The following is a 19,929-nucleotide window of genomic DNA, read 5'->3' as shown; positions in this document are numbered from 1 at the left end:
GAAAGCCGCCAACAGATGTGCATGGGAAAAATATGGATAGAGATTCCCCATCATGTTTTCCAATCTATCATGGAGTGCTTGAGAGGTCCTAGTTTTGAGTTCAATAGGCACCATGCAGCAGAATGACAACCACCATATGAGCTTCGATTCATCAGCTCCTGGTTAAAGGGGGGTGAGACTTGACACAGTGAGTGGGGGAAAAGTGAAAAGGCCAGCAGGAATTAACAGAACGTACCTGAACGAGCTAAGATTTGATTAAAAGGCCACATTGACTAGTGTCCGGAGCAAAAAATAGCTGCACACAATATTTCTGATAAGTGCTGCACAGAAGCTTCAGGGGCAATGAAAAGACCACCCTACAGATACCCACCAAAGTGCTTTGCCAGATGACAGCTGGGTGTTTGAGGTGTGAGGCTTGTTGCTCTCTGCCCCTCAAACCTTTCCTCACTCATACACTGTGTACCACAACCTAAGCTGTCCAGTGAATGAGGGGCAGCAGAGATTCCAAGGATCTTGTAAGACCACTGGGGAAACTCAGAAGAAAACTAAAGTGGAGGTGTTTGGAAGAGGCCGCTAAGTGAAGATGGACAGACTGGATACTAAAGATCAGAACATAAAGTCCATCAAATGTGAAACATGTACTTCTAAAATAGATAAGGAAAAGACACTCATGTGGATGTTACTTTCCATCTCATAGCTGAAATAATCCGCATCCAATGGTATCCGTTCATTCACATAATGCCAGGATCATACAAAATGGACACACCATGCAGGAAGGAAAGGAAAAAGAACGAAAACTCTGCATGGATTGCTGGAGTGACAGAAAACCTGATGAATACTGATAATCTAGTGAACCCACCTTAAAACAAAAGGTGGAACCCTGGCATGAAGGAAGGCATGCGCAAGGATTAACAGGCATCAAATTCCACCCACCCGCCTCCCATGGATTCCTGAAGAAACGATCAACCAATGCAACTCCTACCGTCTTTGTGCACTCTCATCGTGGAGGCAGTGATGTCCGTTGTTACATTAAAATAAGGCAGCCACAAGTCCTAAAAGACAAGAAAGGCATATCAGTCAGCTTAGGAGGAAAAATTGATTTGTGAATTTTCTCTTATCAATCTTGAAAATGTGTAGCTCTGTTTGAAGAATGAAAAATATACATATACATATAAATGTAAAGGAACAAATCATACATCCTACCTATCCATTTGATTTGTTAGCATTCAAACAGAAACTAAAGGAAGTAGTAGGAAAAAAAACTACTGTTACAACAGTTTGGTGCTCAACATGGACAAGTAGTCAGACAGGTCAATGTAGAAAGGGAACAGCCGTCCAGCGATCCCAGAGCCACTGGAGTCTAGATTCTTTTTTTACACGTCTTTCATTTAAATTATTTAACCTGCACAAACATCAATTCCATTCTAGTAGCAGAGATGTCTAGATGTATTTGCTCTGACATTACGTAATGTAAATCCTTTCCCATCATAGAGTATGTATCACGCATAAGACTGTTTCATCAAGGGACCTAGAAGTTCTGGACCCTTGTAGCATACACAGGGCACCACTCTTTCAAACCCACCAAGCTGTCAATTTGGAAAATCCCAAAACCTGAGACGTCTAGTATTATTGCATCTCCAGTTAGAGTGATGTGAGCTACCCAAACTGCATTTTCTCCCAAAGATACAATTTCCACTGCTTTATCACAGGGGCAGAGTGGTTAACTGCAGGCGCCACAAGAACAGGTGTATTATCAAGTTTAAATAATTGTCATAAGTTTCATTAGACCTTAGTGCAATAGTGTCAGGCATATAATGCAGATCATAAATGATGTGCACTACATATACAGTAATTTGCTTTAAAAGGACAGGTGTTTTATGGCATTAAAGCTCAGTCAGGGTTTACTTAGTTCAGATTGCGTTAATCAGAGCCTTTTGCCACTGGTGTCCAGGGGCTTAACCTTACAGTGGAGGCCAAAAACGAAACACCAAGAACAACCATTTAGCACTTGACCCACATGGCAGCAAAGTCCAGCAGTCCAAGGCTTTCTCAGGGAGGTGGTGCAGGGAGAGTGACTTTGAGCTCCATAAACGAATACCAGTTAATAATTTAATGTCCAACCAAAACTTGCTCTTCTGAAAAATAAACATTTTACTCTAATCAAAAACAACCTAAATATTGTATATATTTACCAGAAAAAACAAATAGCTAAGAGGAGAATTAATACCCTTTGGTAACTACTCTAAAAGTAGCATATGTTGCTCCCACGGGACAACTTCCTAGGGTGCAGTATTGCGATAGTTCAAGTCTCTGGGACATCCCTTGGAGGGGTCAACTATTTGGAAGGTCTCAGTGCAGTGCTGACTGGGTAGTGGGTCGGTATGTTAGAATATTTAGTTTCCTCCCCTTGGTAGAGATCATGCATCCCTCTTCTGGATTTTACAGATATGCCCATATCTTTTCTGTTTCCTCAGTCCATAGGCTGTGCAGGCTGTGTCTGTATCCCACAGGTATGGCGTACTGTACGACATGGTGTGCCTTGCACGGAGCTCAAAGAGCAGTGATTCTGGCCCGCACTTCTTACTGATGTGCAAACAACATTTTTAGCATGAGTGCAAGGTGAGTGGGGCACCATTCCAAGAGGCTGCATTGGTGATGTGGTGCCTGCAGCTTGACAATGTTGCAACTTGAATTCTTTCTCAGGCCTTTCATTAAACCCACAACCCAAAACAAGTTAGATGCCCACACTGCGGGATCCATTCAGGAACAATGGGTCTCAGCCTCAAGGAGCTGTGCAGGTCCTTCCTGCTGTGACAACGGGCATCTGCAGCTCATCCTGCTTCAGCTCTTTCACTGCCCTCTCCCTCTCTGCATAGTCTTCCTTGTGCAAGTGCACCTCCTACGCATTCGGTCAGCGCTCTCTCTCAGCAGGTTAGAGGCAGCCGCTTTTGGCAATCTTGCCAAAGTTTCCAAGTTCTGATCAGAACCTGGCAAGGGGATTCCTCCCCCTGGAGAACAAAGAAGTTTTGTTCGATTGTCACCGTTATTGAGAACCCCAATTTCGCTGGAGAAACCTTTTTATTAACATTTTCAAATAAACAGTTCATGTCATCATCACATTGCATTTTCACTGGTACCAGAATCAAACATCACCCTCTCCCTCACAGCTTACAGTGCTCTCTGGTACAGCATCTAAGACTGCCATATTATCCCCCCTTTTCTAGGGCAGCCTCTGCCCTCCTAGATTTTTCCGCCAGCATACATCAATCCATGTCTTCCTTCTTAGCCATCAGGGTCGGAGATACTTCCCCTTTCCACAATTAGGTCAACATTACTGAGTAGGCGAAGCACGATGGCCGCATGAGCTCCCGGCTCCGCTGACCTCCGTCTGTCGATCTACTATCCTGCATGAAATCCTGATTCTACGCCGGACCCCCGCACAGATGAATAGCTGCTGAGTCCATTGGTGTGGTCCCGAGAATTTTATCGCCCAGATATATGGAGTTATGCCGTGTGGAAGTTTCCGGCCTAACCCACTCCATGAGCCGGGGTCTCGAGTGCTGACCCTACCGGGTCGCAAGTGAACAACACCGGTCTTGGGACCCAAATAGGGTCCGGTCTTGTGCTGCGGAGAAAAGCCTAGTCTGGTTTGTGTGGAGTGCCATCGGTCTGCTGCATACAAAGGAGGTGCGATATTATTGACTGGCCGCGGCGTAGGGGGTCCCCGCGCTGGCGGCTCCCGCCCCTGCTGGGTTGGGACCCTCGATCGACCCGCCGTATCGTGGCTCGATTGTGCACCCCCTGTCGCTGGACGCCCCGCTCCAGTTTGCTTACCTGGAGACACCGGGTACTCCAAGGCATTTCTCGATGTCGGGAAGAGAGCGAGTGGTGGGGGTCCGGGGACATACTGAACCGTCCTTGCAGACCGTTATGGCCGCCATTGGGGAGCTTCACTCATTTATGACTGCCAAGTTTCACGAACTGATCGCTGGAAACATCGAAACTGCGCGATCGTGTTCGGCACCTGTTTTACCTGTGCACTCGCAGCATGTGGATTATCCCACGACAGACCGGGACCCCGGTCACGAAACTGATCTGGCGCCATTGATCGGGTCACGTAATGCTAGCGACCTTAAGACTCTGGAGAGATTGCTGCTTCCACCGCCGCAGCCTCTTACCGTGGGAATCATAGACTTGTCACTCCCTGCCCATGTATTTGACGGCAATCGATGGATGCTGGGAACCCCTCCCGCCCCTCCAGAACAGTTGCAGCTGTGGATTACTGAGTACTTTGACGTTGGGTCGGTGATGGGGGACATAGCACTGGTGGAGGCCTATGAAGAATCGGGGAGTTCGAGTGGACGCGCAATATCTTTCCTCGAACTGTTTATGACTTTTGACTCTCTTGGGGCATTGGTGGTAATACCGGACAGAGTTCGTATGAGAAATCGGAGGGGTCAAGGACGATATGGTTGGTCGGGATCTGAACTTGGGGCTTTAGAAGAAGAGGGAGTTACCAATTTACTGTTTTGCGGGAGGTCGGGCGGTGTTTGACGTCTTCCCTTTGTTGCATTGCTTGAACTGATTCTGACTCATGGTTGATTGCGATTTAGGGTTGCTCGTTTCGGACGGGGGGTTGAGGTCACCGGGGGCGTGTATGACACTTTCCTCCTACATCTTTTCTCTTTTATATTTCTTCACTCTTTCTATATTTCGGGTTTCCGTTACTTGGGCGACAGGCACGCTGCTAGGGGGGGTAGGCCATAGCCATCTGCAGGGGTGCAGGGTGGGGGGTTGGGGGAGGGGATTTTTTGTTTTTCCCCTTTTTTGTTTCTATGGCCCTTTTTCTCTTTGTTTTCCTTCCTTTGCCTTTCCTTTCATTTCTTCCTTCTTCTTTGTCTTGGATCAGCAAAGTGGGTCACTCCTTGTGTCTCTTATTGATCTTTCGTAACTTGTGCCTCTATTTTCTACTGTATTATCAGTATCAATGGGCGGGCGCTTAACTAGTGCAAATGATGACTGTATGCTTGTCTATCCTGATTCATTAGACTTGGCGCCGGTGCATTCACTGTGGTCGTTCTAACGGTGGATGTTTCGCTATTTGGCCCGCCCCTGGTGTGACTCTGTATTATTGTATGGCACCTGATCCTTCTATTTTCCTATTACAAAATGGAGCCTTTCTTGTATTGGGTTTATTTCTGATCCAAAAGTAAAATTAAACCTCATTAATCCTGAGATGTGTCCAGTGTATGCCATGAGACTACGATTTATTGTACTGCCGTGCCTCAGGGATGTTCGGCTGAATAGCTGTGTACACTTTTATATAAATAAAGGTTTTCCAAAAAAAAAACATTACTGAGTATTTTGGCATATCTTGACATGCCCTCATCTCCCCAGATGTTGAGCAGTAGCAATGTGGCCTCACCTTTTATTTTTAAAGCTACCATGGTCCCCAAGTACTACCTCATCCCCTCCCAGAAGCGGTTCTACCCCGGGACAGAACCAAAGTATGTATGTGGAGGTACCCCTCTGATTACATCCCCTTGTGCATCTGTCAGTATCTGTCCTCCTCATTTCCAATACAGTCTTTGTTTTGCATACTACTATGTAGTATCCACAGCTGGACAAGGCAGAATTCCACTCTGATTGCCACTTCTTTCAAAGGGCCTCCTTCCACTCTTCATCCTCTAGCTATCCTAGCTCCCAAGCACTTTTCAGTTCCTCCAGGGAATTATTGACTGTTTTCCTGTTGATCAGGGAGATGGACCTTTAGGAATGGGTTTAGAAAAGAATCTGTCTTACAGCAGTAAGTCCTCCATTGTCAAACCCACAGTTATATGAGACTCACGCATGTGTCTGACTTGAAAGTATCAGTAGAACTGAGAGTCTGCCATTTGCTACTCTTCCTGAAATACCTCAAAGAAACTGGTCTTTCCCCTTTACGCAAGTCCTCAAGATTGTAGATGCTGTTGTTCCATTTGCAGTGATGTTTCGATAGTTAGGACTCCCTCCTATTCCAGATATCGGTTTGCTTCCTTCCAGATTTTGAGGACTGATCACGTGTGTATGGGCATCTCCTCATTCTGCCTAGCACTACATAGGGTTTCAGGGTATCCCCTAGATCCCACTGCATGCCGGTCAACTCTAAGATAGCTGGTTTTCTCTTGTCAGGAGAATGCCCAATTGTTAACCACCTCCTGCTGGGCCACTCAGCAGTATTTTCATGTCGTGGAATGCAATCCCCCTATTTTAGACCCCGCTCAACATTTTTCGAATGAGATGCAAGGATTTTCGAGTGGTGCAGTTTGGGGATACGATGATGTCGAGCTCCTGACGATGAAGACAATGCATCATAGTCGAGCAGTGCCGCTGGTGTTGTGGTGTGCTCAAATCCGCGATGCATTACCGTTAAAGAGAAACTGTCAGTTCCGACTGGCGCAAAGTCAGCACTGCGTAGATTTTGCAGAAACAGCCAGAAAATCCACTTCCAAGGGCCCAGAACTAGATTGGCACCACTTGGCAGGGCAGGACTCACAACTGGCAGAGTCCAGAGGTTGTAGCAGGGTTGCATGATGTATTTTATGTCTCTGAGACTTCAGAACAAGAGGCAAGCCAGCAAGTCCCTGAAGTCACTTGGTTCTGGGGATGTAGAGATGCAGGTCGAGTCCTTCTCACTTACAGGCAAGGAGGGCAGCAGGGTAGGTACAGCAGAGCAGGAGTCCAGCAGAGTGACAGTCTTTTCAGCAGCACAGCAGTTCCTCTTCTTGGAAGAGTATTCTCAGTGTACTGAGTTGGTAGCGTCACAGTTTCAGCACTTATACCAGGTTGTGCCTTTGAAGTGGGCGAGACTTCAAAGAGAGGCCCTTGAAGTGCACAAAGCCCCTGCCCGAGCTCCAGACTCACTACACTATTGGAGACAGGAAGAAGGTGCATAATGGTAAAAGTAAGAACATGGCAACCTTCTAAAAGTGGCATTTTCAGACTTTCAACTTATAATCTGACTTTACCATAAATTGTGACTTTAAGTTCTGAGTCCAGAGACACCAAACTCAAAATATCTATCTTTTCCCAATTGGAAATTAAACTAATAAAATGTAATATGTTAATCCCAATATTAACCTATGGGAGAGATAGGCCTTGCAGTAGTGAAAACCAAATGTAATACTTTTTCATCAAAAGGACATGTAAAACTTAAAAGTACATTTCCTACTTTTTAAATACACTGCACCCTGCCCTTGGGGCTATCCAGGGCCTACCTTAGTGGCCTACCTTAGTGGTGCCTTATACGTATTAAAAGGAAGGTTTGGGCCTAGCAGGAGGGTTAACATGCAAAGTCGACATAACAGTTTACAAGCTCACACACATTGCAATGGTAGGCCTGAGACATGTTTAAAGGGATACTGAAATGGGTGGCACAATCAGTGCTGCAGTCCCACTAGTAGAATTTATTTTACAAGCACTGGACACATGTAATGCACTTTACTAGGGTCTTATAGGTAAATTAAATATGGCAACTGGGGATAAGCCAATGTTAGCATGTTTAAGTAGAAAGCACAAGCACGTTGGCACTGGTTAGCCGTGGTAAAGTGCCTAGATTTCTAAAGCCAACAAAAACGAGGTCAGAAAAATGGGAGGAGGAAGACAAAAGGTTTGGGGGTGACCCTGTAGAAAGGGTAATTTCCAATAGTTATTATCTTGAACATACCTATCTGGCATAATAAGGGCAATGGTAAGGACAGCCAATGTCTAACATCCACTTTGAATTTATATAGTATTTTGTGTACATACCCCTAGATATTAAAAAAAACGCCCTCGGGAAACACTAGTGGGTATTCGTGATGTTGGTGTGTGGACCCCCAGTAAGAGGGAATAACATGGATTTTTCTTAGTTAATCATGTTCACCGAATAGTTGCCAAAGTTTGTGAAGATTTGTAGAAGCTTGTCAACCATAGACTTGAGTTGTGCCATGTACAGTACCATAATATTCAAGTACAGTGAGAGTCTGCCCACCTTTCATCCCACCACAGTCCCCACACCAGAGGATTACTCGGTATCCCCACATGCTAAGGGTTTTAGTACAAGTGCAAATATCAGAGGAAACAGAAGGCAACCCGGTCTAGCTCTCCACTGTAGCGAGAAAGGTGCGGAACAAGCGCTATTAACTCTACCGCTTCGGATACAATCATTTAACCAATTTCCTATATCAGACCAGACAACCAACCTCTCTAAGATATGGAACATATAGGTCCATTAGAGGGTGTCAAGAGCCTTGGCCACGTCTAGAGATAGGACAACTGTTGGCTCCAGTACCCCCTACGTATATTTTATACAGCAATATAGATGGTGTAAGTTAAGTCTGGGTCATCACTGGGGCATGAAATCTGATTGAGCAGGATATATCAGGGTGTTGAGCATCTTGCTTAGATGTGCTGCTTATACCTTTGTCAAGAATTTCATCTCCATGTTAAATAGGGAGACAGTTGTGCTGGAGGCACAGTCCTCTGGCTGCTTGCCTCCCTTAAGTATGGTTAACATCATGGAAAAGCAGCATTTGTAGGCGAGCATATGTTCCACATAAGCCTCTTTGCACCTTCGTAAGATGGGAAGACTGGACCATGGTTGGGTTTTCCTTGAAGTAAAGTTCTGTGGTAGCTTGGAGCCTGGCTGTTAGCACCCTGTCCTTCAAGTACCAAGTGTCCATTACCCAACCTTCCAACATCTTATCTTCTTCCCCTTTGAGCTCCATCTATAGCTTTGAGTTATCGGAGATCCTTCTGACCAGAAATCTTGCCCTCTGAAGCCTACTTATTTGCATGTGCTGTTTAAGGAAGTAATCGATGCGTGAGAAGATATGGCGTGCCTCAGAACAGAAAGTGTACAGTCTGTCAGTTGACTACTGAGCCCTTCAATTGTCAGTTCAAGCATTCTACTGAGTGTCTCATCCCTCTTTGCTCCTCACACCTGTCAAGAGCATCTAATGCTAGTAAGTTGCGGTCCACTCCCAATAACAGAATGTCATCTACAATCCCTGGTGGAGAAATCAGGGACTGGTGTCTGGAAGTTTCTGCCCCAGCTTTATACTAAAATGACAGACAGTAGGTGTGTAACAGTCAGCCGTGAAACCTGTTCCAACTTAGGCACTTGTTACAAGATGTGAACAGGAAAGTGGGGGAACTAAAAGTCTCCAGGAATGAGAAATCGAAATCAATGGTACAAAAGCAAGGCTGGCTGTCCCACTTAACTATCTATTAACTTGTGGGTGGTAGCTCTTGAAGAGAACAATTGGTCATGAAGGGGCTACGGAAACTGTCTAGCTCGGAAGAGGTCCTCTCCTCCACACCCAAAAGGTTGACCCACTACCAAGGATCCCTGGAATGTCCCGAAAGTGTTCTTCAATTCATATCTGCTGTCTGGGCTCTCTCCAACCCTCCATCTTAGATACCACATGGATGCAACCAATACAAAAGGATTCAAATGACAAAGTCAGATATATCACAACACTCATAAATACATCCTCTATAAACCCTGTAGGAAAGTGGGTTCTGTTGCAGTACCACCCCACTTTTTACCTGGCTTTTGATGCAACCTTGACTTTAGTGTACTGGGTTCCTGCTAACCAGATGCCTAGTACCAGTGTTCTTTCCCTAAACGGTACCACGATTGGCAAAACTTTAGACCCCCCTGTAAGACCCTAGTAAATGGTACCCCAAGTACTTAGGGCCTAGGGACCCCTCACCAAGGCCATGCACACTGCCATTGCAGTCTGCATGTCTTTGTGTAGGGAAAAATTACAAAGTTGACAAAGAACACTGCCTGTTCCATGCCCAGCAGCCCTACATAAGGTATAGGTAATATCACCCCTCTAGAGGTCTTACAAGCCCTAAGGGAGGGTGCTCTGTATCTCAGGTGTAGGAATATCTTTATGAGCAGATATGCACCTACATTATTTAAGTCTATCCTTAACATTGTAAGTGCCAGGGAAGCTATAGAGATTACATGGGACGGACATTCAACAACTCAAGTTCCCCAGAACCATGATGGCTTCACTGAACCCAGGAGTGTTTGGTACCAAACAACTACTCCCTGGGGTGAGAGCCCTTGCTTTCTGAGGCCAGAAGCAAAGCCCATCCTGGACGGTGGTGTCACACCTCCCCCCCTAGGAGGCACAATGCTCGAGAGGGAAGCTTCAAAGGCCTTGCTGCCTTTGTAATGCGACCTCAGCCTTTGCTGCTAGCAGCAGATGGCAGCCCCCAGTTCAAACCTCCACTATTAGCAGGAGAACTGGTGGCAAAACTAAGGGAGTTGTGCCCCCCTTCGCTAACTCCATCCCTCAAGGTGCTGGAGGCGAAGTAAAGCACATTTTTCAATGCCCACCATCTTGAAGATGTGGGACTTATCCAATCCAGTCTAGGACTATGCCCCCTCCCAAAGGAGAGTGGCATAATACTGGGTGTAGATACCCCAGGTAAGGAACCCATTGGTCTATACCTGTTACTACCCCTGCAACACCCCTAAATCTAGTATTTCGGTGGCTCCCCCAGACCCATAAATCAGATTCCTGATGACCTAAGAAGAGCAGAACACTACAGTGTGGCACCAGCAGAGAAGACTGCAGACAAACTGAATTGACCGCTTGCAGGGGGCTTGTAGGCCAATTTCAAAAGGCAGAGAGACCACTAAGCGAGACTCCTTGGCATGGTCTGGCTTGCAAATAAACAGTATCACTCTCACCACTGTCAGTCCTCTACAGTCAGGCAGGCTGACCACTACAAAGATTGAGACTGGGAGAAGGGGCCAGGCATGAAGAACCACACAGTGACCGCTATATATTACTTAAAGCAAAGTGTATGGACAGACAATTTAATCTTGAACAGACACTGAAAGCATGTTTGCAAAAGGCATACTCTGGGTGGCTGCAGAAATATCTTGCTTAGCAGTCTGGAAAGTAACACACTATCCAGTAAGCAAGAGAGGCATTGGAATTCCACAATAAAAGGCAATGAATTTAAGTGGCTTAATTAAAACATTTGTTTTATCCAAATACAATTTGAGAGGTATTCCAACTTCTAAACTATGAAGTTAAACTGCATTGGAAAAACAAAAACAGATACATCTCCAGATTGATATGGGACTATGATGACAGAGAAGGATCACTTCCTGGAAATATGTTGTATTGATGAAATACTAGTTTTGACAAGTGTAAACTGACTGTAACTCACCTGTACAATGTCCATCAGGGTGAGCAAATCACCACATGGGACGACAGCAGCAATGAGCAGTGTAAAAACAGAGCAGCAACAGCAACTAACACACACTAACACAATTAAGATGCCTTTTACCAAGGCCCATGGTGCCGGACGTATTGTTTTATCAATGCTATCATCTGCAGAATATAAAATGTAAACTCTTCATACCTCAATCTGTTTATCCTGAAACACTTTATAGACGCTTGCATTAAATGCAGATCCAGAGAACATGGAGGTGATCGGGTACGTCAAGTCCAGGGCGGTTCTGAAAACAGAATTCATGTTCTGCAACAAACAAAAGAATGGTCGCTAAAGAAGATCCATAGAGCGAGAAGTGAAGAGATGGGGGTGTTAATACATGCAAAGTGTGCTAATGTTAAATAAAAAAAAGGAATATTTCCATCAGCAATTTAATTCAACTACGTAGTCTGCTTACTGTCGGATAACCATTAAGCCACATGTTTATGCTCTTTCCAGCTCTCACATAGCGCTTATAAACCCACAATAAAAGAACATGACATTACCCAGCAGCTTATATCCACCATAAAATGGCATTACCTCCTATAAAAAAAAGATCTCTATCCCATTGACAACTAATATGTAAACAGCATGTAACATCACCTCTTATCACACAAAAGACATCCATCAGTGTGGGTCAGAGTTAAAGGTTTGTTGCAGAGATGGAGTAGTTTCTTACCTGTAACTCCAGTTCTGTAGTAGGGGTATCTCTGTTATAGTCATAATCTAGTGAATAGTCCCACCCATGTGCGTGGACCCCGGAGCAATCAAAAATAATCTCTTAAGCTGTCCTCAGTGCAGACCTGCATAGACACTTAAGAGAAAATTAAAGACAATAATGTAGCCTATACCTACAAGGCTACGCTGTCCAGTACTTCAACTAGAAATGCAAAGGATATTCCAACAACATCACAGTTAACACAGTCTGTTAAGTTTCGCCCATAGAGAAACTTCCCCTTCACAAAATCCTTAGAATGATAGAGAGGAAGGGATGGACAGACAAGCCCCATAGGATGCCATTATATGTCTGGAAAAGGGATACCGTGCCTTTAAGGAACTCTCCAGAGACCCTCGGTATCCCATGATGCACAGCAAACTCCTTTTACTTTCAGTTTTTTTTTTAAGGTTTATAAAGCAAGGCCTGTAGCATACATTACAGTACCATTTTCTCCACCGGGGAGGAGGGCGGGCGCTTAGGACTATAACAGAGATACCCCTACTACAGAACTGGAGTTACAGGTAAGAAACTACTCCTTCTGTAGTAGGGGATCTCTGTGTATAGTCATAATTTAGTGAATAGAATGGCAAGCCCATCCCAACAATCTAACCAGCGGTGGAGAAAAAGACAACACCATTACTGTTCGCATAGTCTTTGCTTTGCTTTTCTGCATGTGGGTGGTGTTGCAGTTTGTATGGCTGTTCAGAGACTCTGAACAGCCATACAAACTGCAACACCACCCATGTGATCTATATGATTACATGCCCATGTAAAATGAACTACATCGGAATGACATGCAGAAAAGCAAAGCAAAGACTATGCGAACATAAGAGCAATGTCAAGTGCAAAAAGAGCACCACGAAGATGGCTACCCATTACTTAGAGAAGGGCCACACAATATCAGACCTACAATGGGTAATCCTGGAAACATTACCAAACAAAGACCACAATGCTGAAAAAATTCTTTTTGAAAAAGAGCAAAGATGGGTACACAGACTCAAGACAGATACCGAAGGGCTGAACGATAATATACCTTGGCTCACGGTGGCAAGGAAATGAGTACCCCAGGATCAACCCCACGAATTAATAATGCAACCCGGTGACACCCCCAATAAGGACCCCTTACGTAATGAAATCGAAAGAGGGCCATCTGAATATAAGTGTCTCCTGGAAACAACAGTTTGTCCCAATAATATACACAGCGAGATGATACCGGTATACCTTCCAAAAGAGAACACAGCCCATTCTCGCCTTTCCACCTCGACAAGACTGATTTGTACATAAAATATAGCAGATACACCCTCATCAATGAATGAGAGACTCTAACCCCACATCCACCCTGTAAGAGACAAAAGATTTTAAAATGAATCTAGCAGTGGAGATTTGCACAAACAAAATGTTGAACCACACGTAGTAACTCTCTGCAGACTACCCCCAAGTATTCATGAAGACTGATAACACATGGCTTGTGAAAAAACGCTACCGTCATCAATTCGTTTTGCAAAATTATTTTGCGAACTTTGTAGCGTTAAAAACTACTGAAACGAGCGTCATATAAAAGAGAGGCTCACAATTTAGGAATAATATAGCCATCAATGTCAATAACACCATAGTAAACACTATTAGCCCAATAGGAACGCGAAGGGGACGTTAGCACCGCCCTCGAGGCAGATCCTGAAAAGTAACCCGGAAACGAGACGAACCACTTCCGGTTCGGTATGAGCAGAGCAGCGCGCACAGCAGCAAGCTGAGGACGAGGCACAATAGGTAGCGAGGAGAAAGACTTCACCCTGCCTTCAAAACCGCAAGTACAAAACAGCCGCTTTGACATTAATGCCTCTATTTACCTCCCTTTAGCCCGCTCCAATATCTCTACCGGCTGAAGGAAGTGTGCATAAGTAATGCGCGAGGTAAACGCTAGCAACACCACAAACAGCGTATGCATGCCTCATGGCGCCCTCTAAGATAACGGCGTTTTCAGCTCACCAAAACGCGCAATATGCCTTGCATGTCACGACCATTGGTCGAATGATCTCAGCACTCGCCCTGATAGAAATTGATTAGAATTCACTACCATCAGTGTCACGAGAGTTCACAATGAATATGAATGCATGATACTATGTAAATATACACTGTCCCTCTGCAAGCATGTATAGGACGGTGCCCGAGTATGGAAAGGATGAGAGAGTTGACACTCAAATGAACGCAAACGGTCTATAAAGTATTGCCATTTTGTAGTTGTTTATTGGTAAATTTTACAGCGGTATCCTGCTGTGGGTGTGTGTCCCCCCTCCCCCACCCCGTGTGTGTGTGTTACAATTATGTGTTTACTCATTACAGGTACCATAAGACCTCCAAGACATAGGAACAGGTCAATAACCTTTTTCCTTCTCACTTCTGAACACTGTATTATATTTTTTTGCACGTTAATTCACGGTCCTGATGAATGCCTGTAAGTCCTAGAACAAAGGCAATTGAGGCAGAAACATGTCGACCAATCTTTTAACCCCCTTAATACTCAAAGTGCAACTGTAACTCATAAACCAGTAAAACCGGATGCACTACTATTGAGTTTACTAGACCCAAAACCAGATCTATTAAATTTTTGTCTCCCTGGCTTTTTGGTCTTTTTATCTCTGGCTCACTACTGCACCAACCTTGGGTAATTACCTCCTGGTGGAGGCTGCATAACCGAAATAGACCTAATGATTATGCACACACGTGAAATATAAGTGGAGAATCAAGATATACCGCTTAAAAGACACCACCATACCCATCACGTGCCTGAGGGTCTTAATATTGGGACAGAAAATCCCCCCCACCATCCTGCAGACCTAAGGTTGATCAGGACAAGTGATCCTTTCTCCCTTGATTATACTACTTCAAAAATAGATTGTCAGTGCCTCCAATACAAATATTTTGAGATGCCACCATCTCACAATTACTGGTAGAGAGAATACCACTTCTGAGAATGCCACTCTATATAATGAGTAAAGATCAAGAGAGAGAGAGAGAGTGCAGCCCTTACCCCAAGTCTAATTCTAAACCTTATCGCAACACAAAGTCTAACCCTAATTATAAGAGTAAGATCACCGGTAATCTTCCCTAACCATAGCCCTGAATGTAACACTAACCTTAACCATGTCACTTAACCATGCACACACCTTGTTACAAAATTAGTGCTATCAGTGGCTGCAATTTTGATGCGGTCACTCTGTGTAACTGTACTAAATTGATGTAGTGAACTCTCAGTATTGGAGGTTGCACCACAATTCATACTAACAAGTCTGCTTTCACTCACGTTTGCCTTCGAAATTTACTTTTTTTTTTGTTTAGAAGAACTTTATAAGGTTCAAGCAAATATAGATAAACTGATGCAATAAAGTTGATACAAACGTAAATGAAGGTGGGGATAAATGCACATACAATAACTTGATATGAAATGTACAAGATCCAATTCGAGTAAAACTATCAAAATAAAATACATGCTCGAGAATAAATGAAACCCATGAGCCTACAATAATTAATAAAAAAGACTTGGGTAACCGTTTACCACTTGATGGAGCTGTCGCCTAACTTTAACACCGATGCCGGGGAATTCTAGATGAAAATAAAACGTTACGTTTTCCAGTTGTCGTTTCGGGCCGTGTACATTGCAAGCTGAGGCCCTTGTTGTACCGTCTGCAGACGGCTGAAATATTAAGTGCTGTCATGTTTGTTAAAATATCAGTTTTTAAAAATGTAAAAAAGCATTAAATATAAAAATAGGATGTATGTATATTATCAAGTAGAGAAATGTAAACATTATTCTACGAGGGGCACAATTAAATAAAGCCGCCATAATAATAATACCCTGATGGGAACACGTAGAGCCCGGTCTCCAAAACCCTTTCTGCTGGTTTTGGATCACTCTCAGTTCTCCGTTGTTCACTGCATCCCGATACCAGTCCTCTCTAAATATAACAAGCAAAAGCGAAAGCACGGGAGTTGTGTGTAACCTGACACACTAGGAATGCATCTGCCAGCCTGCACACCGTTGCTCACTCCCGAGAGCAAAATGCCGTGGGAGTGAACCTTTGGAGAAGAGGTGGAACATGCACCCGCCTTTGGCCATTAGCATGCTTTCATTATTGAAAGACACATGCAAAGGTAAACCCAATATGTGGGAGGGGTCCGACGAACATGGAGAAGTTTAGAGTGCTCACAAGAAGCCTCCCATAGAGCAGCGCATGCGCGCTGTGCTAGGCTCGACCTAAAAAGGAGGTGTTTATCTGATCAGTTAGGGGTGCGGTGCAGGTGGAGAATATTGCCAGGGTTAGAGTTTCAGACATTGCTTGACCACGTGAGTCTTTAGTTCCATGCAGAAAAATCAGCTCCTTGGATGGATTGTTTGCTGCAAATAGCCATCTTGCATTTTGGTACTTCTAAGAAAAATGAGTCTTTGATTTGTATGAATCTGGAACCTCCTGAGAAGGTGAACAATTCTGCAAGGTACGGAGGACAAAACCGAATATTTTTTAGGTCTCCTCCTCTCTTTTGCTACTCATCAGTGCGTTAAGAGCACCTTAATCTGTTTCTTTTTAAGCTTTGTGAAATAGCGGTAGTGCATAAGCAAATTATGGTGTAAACACGTTGATGTTGTTGTCCTTAAGGAAATTTGCTTATTTGTTTTCCTGCCTGAGCATGCACCGCTAACACATTTACATGCTGCATTCCTGAAAGCAGCTTTTTTCAGGTGCTGATTGGGTCACTCGGGAGACATTGCAGTTGGAGAAAGAATGGCAACAAAGAGCCACAAAGGATGCTCATGACGCGTCCCAGGATGGTGCTGATAACAAAACAGATAGAAACCATGACGCAGCCTTTACAGGACAGGTATGGAAACGGAGGTCCTGATTTAGAACTCGGTGGACAAGTTACTCCGTCACAATGGTGCTGGATATCCTGTCCACCGAAATATAAATCCCATTGGACGTAATGGGATTTATATTTCAGCGGACAGGATATCAGTCACCATTGTGACGGAATGACCTGTCTGCCGAGTTCTGAATCAGGCCCTGAGTCATGACGGGACATCACCATTTGGCCGAAGCACCATAAAATAGAATCACTGGCTGGGAAGACCGCCAATCCCAAGAGTACATTGGGAGGCTGAGGGCGAGAAAGAATTTGTTCATCCCTGGTCTTTCAAATGGATGCTTCCTCAACGTGTGGTGCATTATTCCTTTAATAGACTATGTAATCTGTTGGATACAGACATCCATAACAAGCGGAGAGCAGAATATCCATTACTACACATAGAGGCCAGAGTTGCGGCAACTGTTGCTACAGTTAGTAGCATTACGGATTTTTGGAAAAGGTGTGGCATCAGAGGCCTTTCAGACCAGGCTGAAAAGCTCATCAGCGTATCATCAAGAATGCCTGGCTTAATGGTTTAGCTTCTGCATGGAACGGGATCTTCATTACCCCTACAGCTGCTTTTGTGCATGTGCAGAATTTTCTTTCAGAGCAAGTTCAACCACAGAATGCTTAGACGACCATACACTCCCATCAACTAGCTGTTTCAGTGGTGGTTGCTTGTATTGGTTAAGTACCAGAAGGCCAACATTATTTTTAGTGGAGACTTCTGAATGGTGTAAAGATGCGTACTCCAACACAGTCACGATATTCAGCATTATCGGAAGCAAACAAAGTGTTTAAGGTTTCAAAATATCCGATTCACAGAATGTATGCTATTTATCCAACATTATTTATTTCTTTGAACATATGGCTCGGTTTCTTTAATTTTGTTTTTGTGCCCAGTGAGCATCAGTAAGCCCTATAAAATCTCCTAGAACCTAGGACCAGAAAGCTGCGAGGGACATTCAATAGGTAAGCTTATAATAATGCACTCAACACCATTGCTTTTAGAGCACAGGCAATTCAGGTATAGATCGTGTAAAGCAAATTAGCAGTTGCACAGCTGTGGACCACTCACCTTGGCCCACTCTCGCGCCCTCTGCTTGGTTCGCACTGCACTTCTCTCCTCGGCGTAGAGGGCGCCAATGAAGGATCCGATGGAAGTCCCACCAATCAAATCAATGGGAATGCCAGTTTCCTCCATGGCTTTCAGCACACCAATATGAGAGCAGCCCCTGCAGAAGGAAAGAACAGAGAAGCTGATCAATTTGTCTTGTTCAAACAACCATGCGCCCCTGAGGAAACTGTTTGCTATGAGGTAATGAATCAGGCATGTCTGTCTTATATGAGCAGGGTAAAACACATGTACGGGACTTAGACTTCTAAGGAGGACAGATTTGGCATATGGTAGGAGGCAAGGGTTAATATAAAAGTGTGAGAAGATTACTGTGTGATGGAAGATTGGTGTGTGTGTGGGAGAAGGTAAGTGAATGGGAGAGATAAGTGGATGGAGAGAAATAGGTTTATGTCAGAAGAACAAGATCAATATATGGTGGGACACGATCAGTCTGTGAGGAATGGGGAAAGGTGTGTAGAAGGAGATCATGAAGTAGCCAGAAGAGGTAAGTGTGAGATGGGAGGAGGTGAGTGAGTGGAGGGAGGCAATCAGTTGTTAAAAGTAAGTTGACTTGGCCAAGAGCTGAAGGGGACCTGTACAGAGATAGAGTGTATGTCAATAGCTTCTACTGTGTGCCTGCCTCCACTAATGATGGTACCAGTGCTATTGGATCCTCCAGTCACAGGCAACGGAGGTGATAAAGGAGTGGGATATTATAGCTGAAACATGAAGGGAGAAAGTGTTGGAAGCACTGAAGCTTGATTTAAGGGTATAATATGTGTAGTCAACATTGGTAGGCCTCTGGGGAGACTAACTTGAATCCAGTGGCGTGTAAAGTGACACCAAACAGTCAGGCTTAAATCAAAGGTAATGTGTAAAGTATTTAAAAAGTGTATACAGAGTAGAAACAGTCACATAAAACACAATAAAATTCCACAACCAATTTTAAAATAAGGAGAAACAAAGTATGAGTAAAATAAAACAGAAACAGCTAAATTCAACAAGGGGAACAGATCATATGACTTTTTAAAGATTTAAGTGAATATAGCGCAAAAAGCAACAATTATGGTCTATGGGTATGGTAAACAGGGACCTATGTGCGATTTGAGGCAGACTGCGATGGAGTCCTGGTCAGATACACCAAGTGAATTAGTTTCAGAAAAAGTCTGGAGGATATATGTTTGTAAAAAGTTTCAAAGCCCTAATCCAAAAAAGTACTTTGTCATTTTTAAAACCAAAATGATGTGTGCTATTGGACAATTCTGAAACTGAAGCTGCTGCCGTGGAACTGTCGGTCAGATAAATGCCGCAGGATGGTCCAGCTAAGGCTCAAGAGCTTTTGCAGTTTTTGCTTTTGGACAATTCTGAAATTTTGGCTGCTGCTGTGGAACTGCCGGTCAGATAAATGCCGCAAGATTGTCCCACCAAGGCTCAGAGGCTTTTGAGGTTTTTGCTTGAAAAACTTTCTAAGTCCCAAAACAGAAATGGGTTTTGTTGTTTTTTGAGGGAGGAGTGATCCTGTCAGATGGATGAATCAGAAATTCAAACCAATGCCATGGAACTGCTGGTCAGGACTTTTTGCAGTAAGTCCCCTTGACTATGGTGCAAAAGTCTTAAAAAGATACCAAACCTCTGAGCCCCCCAGGACCTTGCAGTTGTGGGCACCTAGAGAGGGTGTCAGGCAGAGGCCATCAGCAGAGTCAATTCCAAGTTCCAGTTGCAACTGGTCAGCTCGGAACTGTAGGGATAAGGTATCATGCAGCTTTTTGGGTCGCTATAGCATCACAGGAGGTCAGCCAACTTATCTTAGGCGTTAACTTCTTTGTCCTAGGCATAAGGGGAAGCGGGGACAGTCCTTTAAGCTCCTCAGAGGTCTAGTTCAAGATTGCCACCAGGTGAGTAAAACTACATAAATTCTGAGGGTCACCCC

General features: G+C 44.2%; 1 protein-coding gene across 3 annotated transcripts in view; it reads right to left on the bottom strand.

Annotated features, from left to right (window-relative positions):
* PNPLA6 (patatin like domain 6, lysophospholipase) overlaps positions 1 to 19,929 on the bottom strand; it is a 262,435-nt gene that overhangs the window by 52,877 nt on the left and 189,629 nt on the right. For all 3 annotated transcript variants that reach the window (XM_078682176.1, XM_078682170.1, XM_078682183.1), the window contains exons 27-29: positions 17,961 to 18,117; positions 11,416 to 11,532; positions 983 to 1,052 (exon numbers count right to left, since the gene is read on the bottom strand). In XM_078682176.1, the coding sequence (XP_078538302.1) occupies positions 983 to 1,052; positions 11,416 to 11,532; positions 17,961 to 18,117 (344 nt within the window). The remainder of the gene's footprint in view (positions 1 to 982; positions 1,053 to 11,415; positions 11,533 to 17,960; positions 18,118 to 19,929) is intronic.

The sequence above is a fragment of the Lissotriton helveticus genome, chromosome 1_1 (genome assembly GCF_964261635.1).
Source record: "Lissotriton helveticus chromosome 1_1, aLisHel1.1, whole genome shotgun sequence".
Classification (NCBI taxonomy): domain Eukaryota; kingdom Metazoa; phylum Chordata; class Amphibia; order Caudata; family Salamandridae; genus Lissotriton; species Lissotriton helveticus.
Note: the sequence above shows the minus strand (reverse complement) of the source record. Positions and strands in the feature narration are given on the sequence as shown.